The 18,091-nt window shown below is 37.4% G+C and overlaps 1 protein-coding gene across 1 annotated transcript; it reads right to left on the reverse strand.

Annotated features, from left to right (window-relative positions):
- Nucleotides 1–1,911: 1,911 nt before the first annotated feature.
- LOC140996012 (tetraspanin-5) lies at nucleotides 1,912–17,024 on the reverse strand. The gene is made up of 10 exons (XM_073466216.1): nucleotides 16,569–17,024; nucleotides 11,305–11,355; nucleotides 8,811–8,957; nucleotides 8,547–8,717; nucleotides 8,287–8,412; nucleotides 6,469–6,516; nucleotides 5,685–5,801; nucleotides 5,532–5,593; nucleotides 3,753–3,805; nucleotides 1,912–3,641 (listed from the first exon to the last, which is right to left on the reverse strand). Exons 1-9 carry the CDS (start codon nucleotides 16,650–16,652, stop codon nucleotides 3,793–3,795), a joined length of 819 nt encoding a protein of 272 aa, XP_073322317.1. The 5' UTR covers nucleotides 16,653–17,024; the 3' UTR covers nucleotides 1,912–3,641; nucleotides 3,753–3,792.
- Between the last annotated feature and the right edge of the window lie 1,067 nt (nucleotides 17,025–18,091).

The raw sequence follows: 18,091 nt of genomic DNA on the forward strand, positions 1-18,091 counted from the left end.
GGGTAAGCCTGGAGCTGTGCTTCTTTAGTGATCTCATTATCGCTCAAAGATCATCTCCTACAGATAAAGTGACAGGAAGTGTGTCATGACCTGTGGTACACTGCAGGAACGTCACTTTTATTAACTTTTAACTAAAAACACCTTTTATTGCTGGAAAAAAGACAAAGATACTTAGGTAACAGTTTGGGATGCACACTAACAAATTCCTGACAACTTATTACATTTGTCCTGTTACAAAAACAAATTATTTAGTAGTGATAATCAAAGCATTTTGGCATTAAACTGGAGAGTGTGTGAATGGCTGATTTAATCAGTTTGAACGACTCCGCTGTTGTTCTCCACTGAGTCTAGAAAGCAGAAACACTGAGGCTTCTGGCCAAAGGTCAGATCATAGGTTTGCAATCAATCCCTGATAACACAGCCGCAAACAGATCCTCTTATCGAAGCCAGGTATCTAAATTGCAAATAATCTGTGTTGTGTTGAAAGAAAAGTGTCTGTTTGTTCATGTGTAACCCTCTAATCTTTGTTGCTCTGAGGTTTATTTCAAGAGAGGAAACAGCAATGTGACTTTTCCTCTCCAACTGTGGCCTGACTGCTCCACCTCAGTTTAATCAACGAATCACAATCAGCGAAGTGAAAACAGTCAGAGACAACATCTGAACAGCACAGAGATGAAGCCCTGCTCTGACCTCCAACACTAACCTCTGGTTACTTCTCAGAAAAGATGCACCTCAGTTCTATTTTAATAAAAATTGTGACCGTTCTCTTAAATGGATGTCTGTTGTCAGCATGTTTGATTTTGAGCATCTCCTTTCATAATAGCAAAAACTGGTATAAAATAACATCTGATGATGATTTTTTTGAGTGTAATATAAAAGCTGGGTTCTATCTCCATCTTAGAGGTGAATTAAACCAAGAATTTGATATTAAAACCTGACATTACTTTGACATTTTCCAACATGTTTAAAATAAATTTTCTTGTCATTGGAGCTAAAGTCTACTTGGTTTAGGTGTGTTTATGTGTGCATGTGTGTGTACAATAATAACAATAACAACAACAATAATAATACAAATAAAAGAAAGTATGAATTATCCACTCTGGTCATGGCCTCTGGATTCCTCTGGAGATTTTGACGTCACAGTCTGAAAAGCACAGGTGTAAATAATAAAATAATGATGGCTGTGACACACAAACACACACAGAGATATTTTTCCTCTTACATGTAGTGCTATTAATCCATGACAAATGATGTTTTTGTGGGAGTTGCCAAGTTTTTAAAATATTGTCTGTAGAGATGCCTCTCAAATATATATTAAATCTAAACATAGATATATAAATATTTCTTTTTGTATCCCAGCGAGACATGACAGTGAGACAGTGAGCCAGCAGGAACAACATCAGGACCCTGAAAAGAGTCTGCAAATCACACCAAAATGAACCAGATGGATAATACTACAGATGAGGTATTTTAATGCAGAGATCCTTGTAAAATTAAGGTCAAAAGGTCAACACTCAAAAAAAATTGAATTAATATCTTTGTGCGGAAAAGGTTAACTACTAAGAAACATCAACTTTTTTATTTTTGTTCTTTGACTTGCAGTAGCTCAATACTGACGATGAAAATATTAATTTCAAAGAAACACTAGGTGGTGGTATTGAGTTATTTAGAGTCATTAAAGCTCAATGACTTTATCAGACTACACAAAGTTAATTACTTCATAAATAAGCATGTTGGCTAAGCAGAAAAGGACATTGTACTCACTGTCATCGTACAAAAGGCTGATATATTTTCTTGTGAATTAAGTAGCGTGTTAACTGTGTATCACTTGTTCTGAAGGTTAAATGTAATTATCTTTACCTTTAAGAGTATTAATAACTCTAGCTAAACTCAATCAACTTGACAAAAGTCTACCAAATAACCACATTTATTCAGATATATATTTACAACTCGTCACAATCCAGTTATTTACAAGAATCAGGAGTACAGATGAAACAAAACTAATATTATAATCAAGAGTATGTAGAAGTAGAGATCACAATTATGGCACTGAGTGGTAAGAAAAAGTGTGATCAGTCAACAACAATCATATGAAGCTTTTAGAGGGAAAACAGGATATTTGACCCACGTGCTACTGCTGTATTACATTTTTAAGATTTCAAAATGCAGAAATGCATTTTCTAATATATTCTGTGTGAGGCTGTCCATTTCATCAAGGCTGCAAAGGAAAATCTCTGCTGCAGGTTCACACTGCCTTCACATGAAGTTTTTACTTTCATGCTGCGCAGTTCGATTAAAGGTAATTACTCAAAATAATATGCCTCTAGGAAAGAAAATCATTTAAGCTGTATGTCGGCTTCCAAGTTTGCATTTAAAATAATGCTGGTGAGAGAGCCTGTGTGCTCTACTTTCAAGTAATGTATGTATGCAGGCTATAAATCCTTTCTACGTTCAGTTAAGTGCCTTCGAGCAGTGTGAGCATGCCATTCTTCATAAGCCTTGAAAATATATGTATGCTTGTATCCCAATTTTCCAGTGAAAACTTACAGATCAAAACAGAAAAAACACAACCAACAATATTGGCAGATTTCATCAAAGGAACACATTGGAAACACTTAGAAAATATCAGGAAATGAATTAATGCATGAACACTGATAAGATAATGTGCAAGGAACGGCACAACACTCATAATGTGCTGAAACACATTTTCTGTCAAGCTACTTTTGGACAAATTATGGTGAAGTTACAGATGCAGTTTTTAAGGAAAAGTGCCCCCTCTAGTGGCAGCCGCTTGACTAAAATAACTGAAATAAACTGCAGATTAAAGTGCTTAAGGCTGAGTTTTGTTTTAGATGCAACATCTTCTGGTTTGGTTCAGTATATTGAGGCGTTTTTTAACGTCTCTGCCAAAACCTTTAACAAACTGCATCTTTGCAAAGCCTGCGACATCCATCATACCCCTTCATGTTACTGCATCCTTCTTCTTACAAATTGTATATAACTTTTTAATATAAGCATGATGTCACAGATGGAAATAAATCTAAAGTTAATTCTCCGTAGCTTTAAGTAGATTCCATTAAACATTCAACAAAGTGCCAACCAGCCGATTCGGTCTAAACTAGTGACTATTTTACAAATATTTTAAAATACTTAACATAAATGAAACACATTTAGGAGAGCCAATGTCCTACCAGTAGACAAAAGGCATGCAGTGCATTTCCAGAATCACTTTTATCTTTGTACACAATCCTTACATGCAGTGTTAAAAACTGCAGCTGTAAGACATATAAAACTGAGGCCCTTTTTCTGTATGAAGCACCGACTCTGATAAAACATGAAATCTACCTTCTTTTGTCCTGCTTACAAGTTATGACCCCCTCAACTCTTCGTTTACAGGCTTACAGACTTATCTGAAGTGGGACTTTACCATCATATCTGCTGCTATATTCTGTAAAGAATCGGCATTGTACTGTATGAGAGCTACAGTATATTTTAGAGGTCGTGCTTCATTCAAAAGTAGGGCCACAAATAACTCTAAAAATAACTCTAAATTTATTATTTACATATGAATGAGACTTTGTTCTGGACACCTCAGCTGATTCATTATTTCCCTTCGTTGCCTGCGTCCAAACTGCAAAGTCCTGTGGGGGGTGGAAAAAAAAAAAACATGTCAGTCCACAGGGGAGAGTCAATGGAATCAATCGATACAAATATAAATATTTATATGCTGCAACATTAGTAATAGTGCTTACCTGGTACATCCGTCTTGCCTTTGGAGATTCTGAGGAGGTCTTAGGTAAACAAACTGCACACGGACAAGAGGAAGATTTAAGAACAGTAGTAGGACTATCTGGACAACTTTTTACAAGGCGCACCACAAGAAATGCATCGACTCGTGATGAAATTGTTGTGAATGCTACAGACTTTCCTTTGAGCCGTACTTACAAGTGCAGTGACTTTGGGTTAATGCTACTGTCTGCATGCTAACATACTCACAATAGAAATGTAAGCATAGTTGTAGAATGTTTACCATGTTCACAGTCTCAGTTTAGCATGTTAGCAGAGGATGTGGACAATGTCAACAGGCCTGTTGGACTGAATATATACCTCGCTATATGTTGTGATATTCTGTTATATATGAAACTATACTTATACAGTTCTATTCTATACCAATACTTACTGCATCAAATTTGACATTTCGTTCTATATAATATTGCTGTAGACTGTATAGAGTGTAGTACATAATGTACTATATATTATATTGTACTACTACTACTTTTCACCCTATGCTCTGTCTCATATCAGGCACTTACACTTACTTACATCTTAATTTACCACATTTTTCTATATTATGCAAATATGCTCACTTTTTAAAACATATCCTTTATTACTTATATTTGTATTACATCTCTATATTAATAAGTTCCATTGCTTAATCATACAATATATCAGTCTGGTGTACAGATCAAAACATAGTCTGTTAACTTTGCTGCTATTAATAACATCTCGGCCACTTCAGCTTGTAATCTTTGTCTCCAAATGGTCTTTTTTGATTCTCTTTCTTATTCTATTCTTCTTTTATGTCATTTATTTTACTTTCTCTATTTACCTGTCGTTGCAATTCTATAAAAAACACATTTCCCTGCTGGGGATTAATAAAGGTTTTATCTCATCTTATTTCGGTGATAAACCAAAGTATGTGACTTTCAATAATAACCACAAATATACACCTCATGCGCTAAAGTCAGGATCACTAAAGTCAGTAGGATTCATCCTCTGGGGATCGTGAATGTTTGGACAAAATTTTGTGCTAATCCATTCAGATGATGTTGAGATATTTCACCACTTAAATTAAACTTTGACCTGATGATGGCGCTGGATGAAAAGTTAAAGGACTACCAAATTTATCACAATTCATCCTGTGACAGATCATTACTCTGTGGCTTTTTAAGAGGCCATGCATCAAGAGAGGAACAGATAATAGCAGTCAGAATAAAAGCTGTTTAGGGAAAACTCAGACACCAACGTCAGGGATGCTCCAGCACCTCTAAGCCAAAACAGACGGCACTAGCCACGGCCCAGGGACCGAGACTTTCAGGCTCCACTTCAGCCACAACCTCTGGATGTGACGCTGCTGTAACTGTTACGGATGCAAAAACAACTCCAAACTACTGTAAACAAAACCAGGACCCTGCTATTGATGTACTGTATAAAACTGATGGCAGGCAAATACTCTAAATAATATTTAAATGACATCTTAAAATAAGAAGTAAAAAAAACATTAGGGTTGATGTACATATCACTTTTTGCTTTGGTTCTTGCACACCTTACATCCCACAGGCCAACCTACATTAATATTTCAAAGTTTTTTTTAAATGTATTCTGTGTAATATCTCAACATTTCCTGGATGAACTGGCACAAAATCTAGCACAAACATTCAAAGTTCACAGAGGATGAATGTTAGCTTATTTAGCTATTTCCCAATCATAATCACCGGTAAATAAGTGTAATTGAACAAACTGCCACCTACCAACTCTCTCTCACAGCTTCAATGTCGCTGACGAGATTCTGTGCTAAACAGATGCCAAAAATCTAAAAGAAGAAACAAACATAATTTACATGAGGTAAACTTAAGGTTGACAGAGATCAGCTAGTAAAACACACCGTTCACATTGTTCCTCACCTGTAGTAATGCAATCCCAATAAAGATGCCTGCCACCACCGTCAGGTTGTCTTGAAGCCACTTTTCAAACTGAGGAACGCAGCCTTTAATATAGATGAAAGTTCGCTGCTCAGAGTCCTGACAGAACATGTAAAAAACAAGAAAAATTATATTAAAGCCTGACAATCAAGTGCACATAAAAAGCTTTTGCCTTTTTACTTTCATTATGTCCACAACCATGTTGGGCTTTACTTTGCTTTTTCATCACTTGGTTGTTTTTAATGGAAGCACATGATTCTCCTTTTCATCTTGTGGTCCCTTCACAATAAAACCCCTCTGAATCAATGTTATCCGGCTGTTAACACACACTCAGCCCACTGTTTTCTCGGCTCAGAGTCTCATTAAAAACTAGTTGTCTCTGGCTTTTTGCTCACATTTTCAAACACAGAAAAACAAATACAGCCTTTTCCTTACATTATGCTACTATGGAGTCAGGCCAAAGCCAATGATGGGGGAGGGGTTTTTTAAATTCCCAGTGCATTGCTGCGGCGTGAGTAATACCACACGGCCCTAAGTGCTGATGGGGAGCCAGCTGCTGTATTTTGTAGAGAGAGGATTGGGAAACATACAAAGAGGGATATTGTGCCCAGGGTGGAGTACCTGATGACCTCATGCAGCCAAAAAACATGTGTGAGGCAAAATAAACAAGAGCAACCTCTACTCCTTTACTGTTTTATTGCAGCAGCTTTTACTTTTAGAGGAGAGTTTTAATGTCCATGGATGTAAGTTTCTGTGAGCAGCTCACCGTTTTTGCTCGGATGTCGTAGCCACACTGAGTGTTGATGACATCCTCCTGTGGAGAGAAGATGGCTCATGTTAATACATTTTCCAAGAGGTGAAATCAAGACATTTCGAGAAAATGTGGTTATGTTCTTGGAAGATAGATAAAGGGTTATTGCGGCTTGTTTCCAACCAACAGTCACTGCCATGATTAACATACTACTGGACCATTATATCCCCAGGAAAAGTGCTGTCCAGCGTATTACTGGAGTGTGTTTGGCCTCCAGATGTGTATGAGACAACAGTGCTCACAGTGATCTAAACCTGAGAAAATCTACTCAGCCCAGAGCTGTCGACTTGAGACTCGGATCTGAGTCAGACTGAGGTCACAATAATTGGGACTTTGGACTTGAACTTGACTGCCTTGAGATGTGACTCATGTTCTGACCTAAAATCAAAACACATTAAAAATACACAGCGACAGAAAAGTATTGCACGGCCACACAGGCTGAATGTTTAAATATGAAACCTATGCATGACGAACATTATTAACACAACTGTAAAAGGAGAACGTCTGGCAATATGCTATATATAACAGCCGCAACAACGTCGGCTCGTATTGTTTTCACTTTGTTAGTCTGTGTGAGTCTTCATGGCAAAATGATCAGCTTTGCTTCCAATGTTACCCAGTGGCCAATCACAGAAAACACATTTTCCTCTTAGAGCACCATTTTAAAAGAGACAATTATGACACTTTTAATTCAGATTGTTTGATCCATGGAGGTTCTATATGTGTTAAACTTTCTTTGAACCCAGAAAAGCAATTTAAAATTCTGTGATGTCCTCAAAATGTAATGTCTATGGGCAAAGCGGGAGCTTGCAGGTGGGGCCAAATTCAAGATGCTTATTGTTTTATTTTTTTACATTTTCAGAGGGAACTAAAAGGCTCAAGCCTGAGTGTCACTGACAAGCTGGGGAAATAAGAAAATACTGAGAGAAGGACAAACAAATGTGGTGGCTTTGGTCTTTTTTTGGTATTTGATGACAATAAGAAAAAAACAGAGAACAACACCAGCCTTGTTCTTTAAATGCCGTGTTATTTTAATGGTCAGTACGACTCAAAATAAACCTCTGTATGAAAGTCTTGAGTGCTTTCATTTTGAAGGTTCAGACTGCAAATGTTTCATGTTCTTTGTTTGGTAATTACAAGACAGAAAAGTGTTGAGAGTCCAGCCTTCAGTGGAAAAGATAACCTTCAAAATGTGTTTTTCACCTTCCATTTTATCTTCATACTTGCTGTTGCTAAGTGTTGCTATCAAAGAGGATGACCTTGGTGGAAGTGCACGTCCTCGGGTCAGCAAATGAAAAAAGCCTCTTGTGCAACTTTCATTACAGTGAAGCAAGACTGTTTTGCTCAAACAGAGAGCTGTCACTGCTTTGCACAGAGAGCAGCAGTTTTCTGCCAAAAAAAATGCCTCGGTCAAGATAACTCCTCCCTACCGCTTCTAGACTTTGCTGTGCTGGCAGAGTCTAAACACTGAGGCCTGGATGTCCTGTTGGAAGCCAGCCATGAGAGTTGACAGCTTCAGCCAACCTTCTGGAGGACAGAGATAACCAAGCTATGTGTTGCAGGGAGGACCTTCACAGTTTCCTCTCATAGTTACCTGACCTGTAAAGGCTACAGCATGTTAGAAAGTCCTCCTCAATTTGTACTTCACCTTTTAAAACTCTAAGTCTCTCTAACTCTAACTCTAACCCATCGGCTTGTGTTTTACCGTAAACGGGAATTAATTGGCTGTGACGGAGAAAAACTCAAGCGTGGTATGTTTTCTGGAAGACATACCGCTGGATCCTTGGTGCAGCAGGAAAAGGGCACGCCACATTTCTCACGACTCGGGTTGGAATCGGTGCAGTTGAAGTAGATGTTTAAATTCCAGTCGTCAGCTCCAAAAGCACCGCAACACTCCCACTGTGAGGTTAAACAGACACACAAAAAAAACAAATATATATGTCAACAAAGTCCCACAGAAATGAGCAACCATGACTAACCCAAGGTAAAAACAACACCGGTGTGAACTGTGGAGCATGAACTATGGAGCTCACATATTCCTGGGTGAAATCTATCAGGTTCTGAAGATCAATGTCATCTCTGTAGGCCCGAATGTTGTTGTTAATGAAAAAGTTGAGCTGGTCCTTGATCCAGTCTTTGAAGACAAAGGCCAGGACTCCTGCAGTCAGCTCCAGGAAGAAGATGATACCCAGGAACACAGAGAACTGAAACACATAAACACATTCACAGAATTTAACAAGTATCGTTACGAGACTGAGGGAGGATTGAGAAACCTAGTGAGTGATGAGTGAACGTACAAATTTGAGCAAGAAAGAGTTTTCTCGCAGTGCACCGATGCAACCAGCGAATCCGAGGATGAACATCACACCGCCCACCACCAAGAAGAGCCAGACCGGGTCGAAACCCCCCAGGTCTGTGATGGAGGAGATGTTTGAGAGGACACCCTGGGAGAACAGAGTGAGGGGTTAGAAGCTTAAAGTCATTACAAGAGAAATCATTTCAAGCCTGACTGAAGTCCACTGTCTCTATGCGCTTCATTAAGGGAAGTAAAACTAATCTATCTTATGTAAGGGAATACAGTTTGGCGTGTTTCCAATAGTGTGCACTCTCAGTTCCCAAGTTGAATAATGAGATGAGCAGAGACAATTTCCTGATTAAACTTAAAGGAACCGGCTGACATTTTTGGAAATATGCTCTCTCTCACATTCTTGCCAAGAGTCAGATGAGGAGACCGATGTCTCTGTCAAGTCTGTAAGGTAAATATAAAGCTGGAGCCAACAGCTGATTAGCTTAGCTTAGCATGAAGACTGAAATCAGGGGGGGAAACAGCAAGCCTGCCTCTGTGCAAAGGTAACAAAATCCACCTTCCTGCTACTCTAAAGCTCACTAATCAACCGTGTTATATCTTTTTTGTTTGATCGATACTATAAACAACGTGTAAAAACTTTGTGTTTAATGGAGGGATTTGAGCTGGATTATTTCTTGGCGGCAGCGGTGACGTCTCCGCTCCGCTCCCGGCACATAAACCCCTGTAAAATGGCAAATTGTTGTTTTGACATTTTTGTCTGTGTACGGATGAAACAAATGAGATTGTAACTTGTAATTAATGAGCTTTAGAGATGCTTTGAACTCGAGTTCTAACTTTGCACATGTGATTATTTCCACTTTCTCTGTTTTATATCATTGTAAATTATTCCTGAAATGGTTTGTTAGACATGTTCCAAAGTATAAACTTAAAATACTAGTCTTCTGTTAAGCCCTTCAGACAATGAGGGTTAAATGCGGCCATGTTGTATCTGCCCCATTTCATGTAAATTATGGTGTTCGCCAAGGTGGGATTCTGTCTCCTATTCTGTTAAATGTATATATGGATGACGTATGCAAACAACTGAATTGGTGAAACACAGGCAGTGTTGTTGTAAACTGTTATCAATCATCTTATGTATGCTGATTATTTTAAGTCTTATAGTGCTGCACTGCTGCAAATACTGCAGCTGTGCTCACAGACAGCAAAGATTAAGATATTAAATTTAATGCCAACAAGTAGTAGAGAGGATATTCAGCCAGTCAACTGTTTGTGTTCTCTGGTGCTCAAACATGTGAGGCACACTTAAAGGTGGCATTATAAGCTTTTTTGTTTTTCCTTCAGTTGTTTCAAAGGTTCTTGTGCATCTTGAAAGTTAAAAAGGTCAAAGTCCGCACCAACAGAAGCTGCTCTCTCCCAAAGAAAACACTGCTCCTGAAACGCCTCATCAGTAGTCCTGCCTTTAATTTTGTTGTCTGTGACATCACACTAGGTCACCATGTCATTCATTTGAATAATTTGTACCCAGCAACTAGTTTGGCACGTAAGAATTGATTTAGCACAGCTGCTCTGTTGTTGTTAGCAGTGCTGGGTCAAGCGTGTGTGAGGTGAGCTGAACATTGCTGCTGCACTGGACAGTTTGAAAAAACTGATGTGTTTTGCAAGCATTGAAGCATGTTAACCTATTCTAGTAGTAACCCAAAATACAATTATGAACCCGAAAATTAGCACAACTGGTCTCCTTTAATGAACAATTTTATGTGTTGCTTGGACGAGTCAGAGAACAGCATCATTATCCGACACTATAGGAAGAGCTGCTCTCAGTATATATCCACTGAAGACTACATGTGAACTGTTTTTAAATTGAAGGATGAGCTCTTGTGGTTTTATCTTGTATGTTTTATTTTCTTGCATTTTCTTTTTCATTGCTGTGAGTAGGATATAAAGTTTGAACTGAATTCAATTGAATCTCTTTGAGTTTTTGGCTCTTCGTCAGACAAAACATTGTAAGACTCTACCCAAGGAAACTGTGAAGGACATTTGTTGCTATCTTCTGACATTTCATTGACCAAACAATTAATTAAGTAAGATTAATGCATATGAAAATAATCGTTAGTGGCAGCCGTATGTGAAGCATGAATAGGAACTATCTAGTTCTTCAGTGGAAGTCAAGACACTTGAACTCTCACTGGTATGTCTGTTCCCCTTTGACAACCCCAGAACTGAGAGATCTCAATGAAGGAAGCTGTGAAATACATCAGATTCCCTCTTCTGTCTATTGTTCAGAGGGTCGTCCCACCGGAAAGCATGACATTCCTTTCTGATTCAGTAAAGCCACTGCGAGCATTTCGTGCAGACAGATGGGTGTGAACGACAGGGGATGAATGTAAATGATTTGTTGGTTGTGGATTATTTGTTGGTGTCCATTAGCGGAAAGATTCACACAATAAATTAATTCCACTCATTGCTGTGAGCAGTAAACTCACCTTTTCGTTCCATGCCCACAATCCAATGCCGAGGAACGCCACTCCAAGGAACTAAGAGACAGACAAAGAAGAAAAACACAAGGGCAGGATTATTTCACTGTGACTACAACATGTAGTCATCACACAGAAGCACTACCAGAGAGAAACCACGGAGAGATTTTCCTGGCAGCGCTCCATTACTTAATATTTCTCTTCTCTGTCTGCAGTATCAGCAGGAGAGGCTCCCACATTAGAAAGCATCTTTTAACAGCTTGAAGACATTATGACTGAACAAGTTTCCACCTCCAGCGTAAAAGTTTAAAACCACATTTCAGGATTCAGAAGGTTTGTAATCATTCGCTGACGGCATTTTGTAACCAGTTGATAGCCTTGTATTTGGAAAAAGAGAACAGAATTAGACTTGTAATTATAATCTATTATAATTACAAGGTGTAACCAGCACATTACTATAGGCATGGAAAATAGTAATGTGCTGGTTACACCTCATTTGTAAACACTCATTTGCTGGTTTACACATCGTTTCATATAATTATATGAATTAATTCATGAATACTTGCAATTTTCAAGCACCTTAAAGGCATCACTTTTGGCGGTGGTAACTACGATGAGCATTTTGTCACTGTGTACATTTCATATTCTGATTTTCAATTCAAATTGAATTCAAACCTTTAATCTAAACTAAAGTAACATGGCCTTTCACAATACTAAGGTTATCAACTTATCCTACGTATCTTATCAACTTATCGATCATTTTTGCCTGTTGTGTTAAATGCAATTTTTGCTAACAGAGTCCGGATTCCGTTTTATTTATTGTTTTGATTGAGTGGTTTCCTTTTTTTTAATTTATGCTTTATTTATTTAGGATATTTATTGTAATTATTTGTATGACATTCCAATTATTAATATGAATATGCTTAAAAACTAAAAGATCATTGCTCTTTGAAAAGGTGTACTGCATTAAGCTTTTACAGTATATTATCATTATATCAGTTGCATAAAAGGGTCCTAAAATAACATTACATGATGTATATGTATGTTTATCTATATTCAGTATATTTAATTTATGTTGACCAGATACATATTGAGGTTAAGTTGAGTTTATTTGTTTGATGTGTGTGTTGTTGTAGTTGTATGTTATTTTTGTTTTGTTTGTCTTTACTTCGTTGTTGTTTTGTTGATTTTTAGGTGTACATTGCATATTGAGAAATCTAAATAAAATCTTATATAAAAAAAAATTAATCAGTTACAGCTACACATTAAAGCATAGACATTTGTGATCATGATTTTAAATTGTCCATTGAAGAAATGCATAAAAATATTTGAATTAAAATTGAATTTTAATGTGTGTTGAAGATCATTCCCAAAGGAAAAGGCGTATTTGCCAGATCTAGACTGTGCTCTGGTAACCTCAAGCATGAGCCAGTCATTTGAACGAGTTTGATCAGGTCCAAAGCTCCAGTCCAGCATTATCGAGATTTAAGTTGGTAGCTCTCCAATCAGGTCTTTGTAGGCTAGATAAACAAAAAACAATATTTATTACGTCTCTGTGTCAGAGAAGACCTACCCACCTTATCAAACAGGATACAATGGAAAGTACTACAGCTATCACTGGTAATAAATCTGAGGGCAGAATGACAGACCGTGTTTATTGGTTTAGATGATAGGAGCAGCATTTATATAAATTACACCCTTGTCATATCATAAGGAAGTGGGTTTTGTTCCTGTAAAAGAGGCACTTTTTGGCACAGTTTGCTGACAAGATTGTCTATATGGTATTGACATGTAAATTCTCGGTGGATTTATTCATTCTATTATTACGAATATCTCTGGCTCCGGTAAACAGCACAAATGTTCTTCTATTTGGATTAAGTATTCGTTTTAAATGAATAAAAATGAAGATGAGACAGTGTCTTTAATATATATGGCAAAAAGTGTAGGGCCAAACATTGAACCTTGTGGGACACCTTTTTGGTTTGTGTGGAGTAGACACTCCCCGAGTCTCTCATTGAAAAATCTTTCTGAAACCAATCACAACCTCATCTACAGAGCCAATGATTTTTGAATCAATAAAACAAAAACCTTAATACTTAGTTACCGACCACAGAAATTGAGATTTAATAGAACTCAATGATATAAGCCTTTGCTCTTGATACCTAACATTTTACTGTAGGTCAGAATCTCTTGGGTTATTTGTATAATGTACCACTGCAACACTGACATGGCGGCTTTTATCGATAGAAAACTGTAAGATGTCTGAGCATATTGACATGACAACTCTCCATTAGTAACTGAGCAAACTCTAGTGACTCATTTGGTTAAACGCTTAAATTATCTCATTAGTGGACCTCATGTTCATAATATTTTGTCAAACTAACAGAACAAAGTAACACTAACACATAACGGTGCACTTCAACGAAGTGTTGTTAACTCAAGACCATTTATTAGACCCATTTACAGATTGGAGCCTTTTAAGATCCAAAGCACTTTGCAGATTAACTTATTAGTGAAACAGTTGTAGAGGAAGAAGGAACAGATGCTTTTGACACAACTAACTTCCTCTGATGATATATGAATGGTGTAGGTGTCAGAGGGGTCACTGACAGACTGCGCGGTTGGCTGAGAGCCTCTGCAGGGCCTGACAGGTGGCCTTCCTCTTCATCAATCTGAGGTCAGTGAGGGGCCACAAACACTCTGGCTCCAGTTATGGAACAGTGTTCAAAAAGGGATAGACGACATGATGATAGATGTCATGTCAATATTAATCTGTCATTTGTCAAACATTTTTTGGTACTGTATTACACTCTCAGACAATTTCTCAGTGTATTTTCGAGAAATATCACGATACATATTGATATCACGATTAGAGCTGCACCACTTAGTTGATTTATCAATTAGTCAATGAACTAGCAACAGTTCTGATAACTGAATATTGATTGCAGTCAATTCTGAAGGAAAAATTCAAAACATTTTTGTATCCGAGAGGAATATGGGGATAAAAAATTCTATCACGGATCTCGATAAAAACCCTGATGATAAGCAGATCATGGTGGATCCATTATCAGGATCACCGTGAATCAGGATAATCATGAATATCCTCACATAAGTGAGTTAAAAAAGCTGTCTAGCTAGCTGACATACATTCTGATATTAATTTCCTGATTTATTTTACACTGCCACAACATGGAGTCTGCAGGCTGCTAAGCCTGTCAACATGGCAGAAGGTTCAGCTTGCCCATTAGCAAAATGTTAAATCGGATGTGTGGATATACCATGGATACAAAACAGGGAGGGACGTGCCCACTGTTTATTTATCCTTTCTTTATGCATGGCTACTAAGAGTATGATTTCTTATTACCTTATTTAATATTGTTTGGCTGTTTTTCACGTTTCCTACATGTGATACAAAATATAAAGTTATGTGATTCCAGTATGTCAAATAAAGACCTATTTGATTAAGGGATTAATAGATCTCAATAGATATACTGATCGGCCGATATTGTCGATGCATTGGAAGTCGTGTATATGTTGTCCGATATGTTCCACTATCAATGTCTTTGTTTTTACAGAACACAATGCAGAAAAGATGCTTGGTGTAGGTTAATAAAGTCCCAGTGGAGTCAACTGTTTCAGTGCTCTGATGTCATTTTGGACAATAAAGTTTATTGTTAAACTGTAAAATAACCTGCCTTATTTACAAATTTTTACCACGTGTTTGACAGCCACTCTTGAGGGATCATTGCAAAAAACATAGGTGTCATTTACACTGGGGACACTGTGGAAATACAACCACTTTTTGAAATCACCAATTTTGTCCCCATTGCTTTTTAAAAGTGTAATTCATTGAGAATGTTAACTAACAAATGAGATTAAATTAATTTGGAAGTGCCATTATGCCATCTGTATTCTTGCCATAATTATCTACTCTGACCTATTACAATCCCCTCATTACACTGCCTCGTATATTCTGAAGACTAATCTAACAAATATTTTTTTCACCAGCTTTTATGTCCCTACCACTTTTCAACAGAAAGCAAGGCCCTTGGCAAAAAAATGCGTATATTTTATTCTATGTAAATGAGAATATCGTCCAATTTATCAATAGACTTTTTATTTACTCCCCAATATCATCGGCCCCAAAAATCAAGTAGTCAGATTAGAGATTAATGTTCTGTCAGTGGAGCATCAGAAAATGGTGAAAAATTCTCAACACACCTTCCCCAAAGCCCCAAATTACTGTATTAATTTTCATGTAAAACCTGGAAAAAGAAGTGGCTTCCCACATTAGTAAGGCTGGAACTAGGGGTGTAACGATACATCGATCCGGATCGATATATCAATTCAGTGATCAATGATCCAATAGCATCGATGCAAAGTGAACACATCGATTCATATCGTTAAGATACGCCTGTATTTTGAAATTCCCATGGCGCGTCCGTGTCACCGTTTCCGTCCATGCCCTCCTTTCTCCTTTCTAACAGTGCTTTCTTTTTATGAAAAAGAACAGATTGTTTTCCATTTGAATGTAGGGACCCATTGATAAAATAATATTTCCAAGGAAGAGTTCAGTAATTATTAACGATACGATATCGGCAAATATCGTATCATTGTCCAAAGAATCGGTGTAATATCGTATCGTGATGAAACACCCCTGGCTGGAACCACTGAAAGTTTAACATTTTATCTTAAAAATTAAACAATTAATCGACTCTAGTTTCCTTTCAAGTGAGTGAATGATTAGTCAGTCTTTTTATCTCCAGATCTTCAACACCTAATGAAAACCATTACTAAACCCAAGAGAAGGTGTCTTGTTTCCCTGCACACAGCTGTATAGCTCTTGGTCAACATCTGTTGTTTTTAAATGTGCTCTATAAATAAACTTGACTTTAGAGGATGGTGGCTGACGAAGATGACCACTCTGATAACAGCTGCCCTAACATCAGTGACACTGACAGTAAAAATGTCCTCAGATAGCTCGATGTAAACAAGTGATTTCTCAGTGAGGAGAGCTCTTCTCTACACTAAAACAAAAGCGTGCTGATAGGTGACAGCGGGGAACAAGTGCACAGGAGCAGGGAGCCTATTGCAGGGATGAAATCATCCATGTCTGCTATTAAAAGCAGTGACAAAGAAAAGAAAGAAAACGCCTCGGCTCTCACAGATAGAAACCAAAGCTTATTATGGCTTGGTGTGAAAAAACCTGTCATGTCAAGTGCATTAAGCTGATCGCAGGCCTGAAGTAACAGCAAATAAATGCGGGCACTTACCCAGAATATGATGTTGAATCCGAAGATGAAATACTTGATGCAGCAGCTCACTTCATGAGCCTTGAAATGCTTCCCTGACATCATTTTTAAGATGTTTCTTTTTGTTGTTGTCTCAATCGAAGCTCGCAGTGAGAAGGAATCACATCTATGGTCCTCTTGTGTTTTGACAGCACCGGTTGTGGAAACACCTTTTTTTTTTTTTTTTTTTTGTGTAATTTTTCCACGGCTCGACAAACGCGCCGTCAGTTGTTTCAGCGTCTAATTATAAACATCCTGCCGTGTTTCCGCTGACAAAAGGCGCAGAAGGAGCCGCAGAGGAGCGACCAGTCGTTCACTGACTGTCACTGAAGATATCTGTTTATTCCAGATATGAATCTCCACAAGGTACAGCAGCGAAATAAACCCGCTGAAGTCAACCAGATTATAGCCGATGGTCTTCTATCTGACCCATAATCTAGACATGGTTGTTTGTTTGAGTGGCATGTGCGGGAACCAATGAGAGGCTTTAGTGGTCACAGGAGGCGGGACTTCCTCCAGCAGAGGGCGTCACTGCCCTTATATGACCATTATGCTCTATTTTTCATTAATTTGACTTATCAAAGAAATTACGGTGATGAAATTACACCTCATTAGACGTGTTGGGATATGGAGTCCCAAAGCTGTCAATATTTAATGAATCTAAATATAAATGAACACTGACGGTCACAAAAAAATCTTTTAGTATAAAATAAAATAAAATAAATAAATAAAAATGATCTGCAATAATGAATTGTGAGGCATTTCATGATAATGAAAATGTTATTGGGTTATTTCACACTTTCATGGTTATATTTTTGACAGTAATAATTCATATCATTTCATAATGTCTTTTTATCACAAAGTCTGTCAATACTGATTTTGAAAAATGGACAATTTGTGATAATAATTTAAAGAAATGCTGGTATAAAATTAAATTTAAAAAATAATCTGCAATAATAAATTGTGAAGCGTTTCTACAGAAGCCCTAAAGGGCCATGCATTAATATGCATTCATTCATATTTTATTTCCTCTGTTTTCCCATGATAACGAGTTAATTTCATTTGTTTTCTCGAGATCTCGAGTTATTATCTCAAAATAACAACTGCCGTTTTCCCGAGATAACGGGATAATTTTCTCAAGATCTCGAGATAACAAAACTTTGTTTTCCCGAGATAACGATATAATTAATTTGAGATCTTGAGAAAACAAAACAATAGTGTAGTATATTAAATCATTGCTGGAAACATCATTCAGTGTGGCAATGTCAGAGGAGCAGGAGCATATTGATCACCGGGTCACATATCTTTTAATTACTGAATAATCTCAGGCCTATCATATCACAGTCATTATCTCGAGATCTCAAATTAATTTTATTGTTATCTCGGGAAAACAAAGTTTTTTTATCTCGAGATCTCAAGAAAATTTTCCCGTTATCTCAGGAAAACAGCAGTTGTTATTTCGAGATAATAACTCGAGATATCGAGAAAACAAATTAAATTAACTC

Source organism: Pagrus major, chromosome 1 (genome assembly GCF_040436345.1).
Source record: "Pagrus major chromosome 1, Pma_NU_1.0".
Taxonomy (NCBI): Eukaryota; Metazoa; Chordata; class Actinopteri; order Spariformes; family Sparidae; genus Pagrus; species Pagrus major.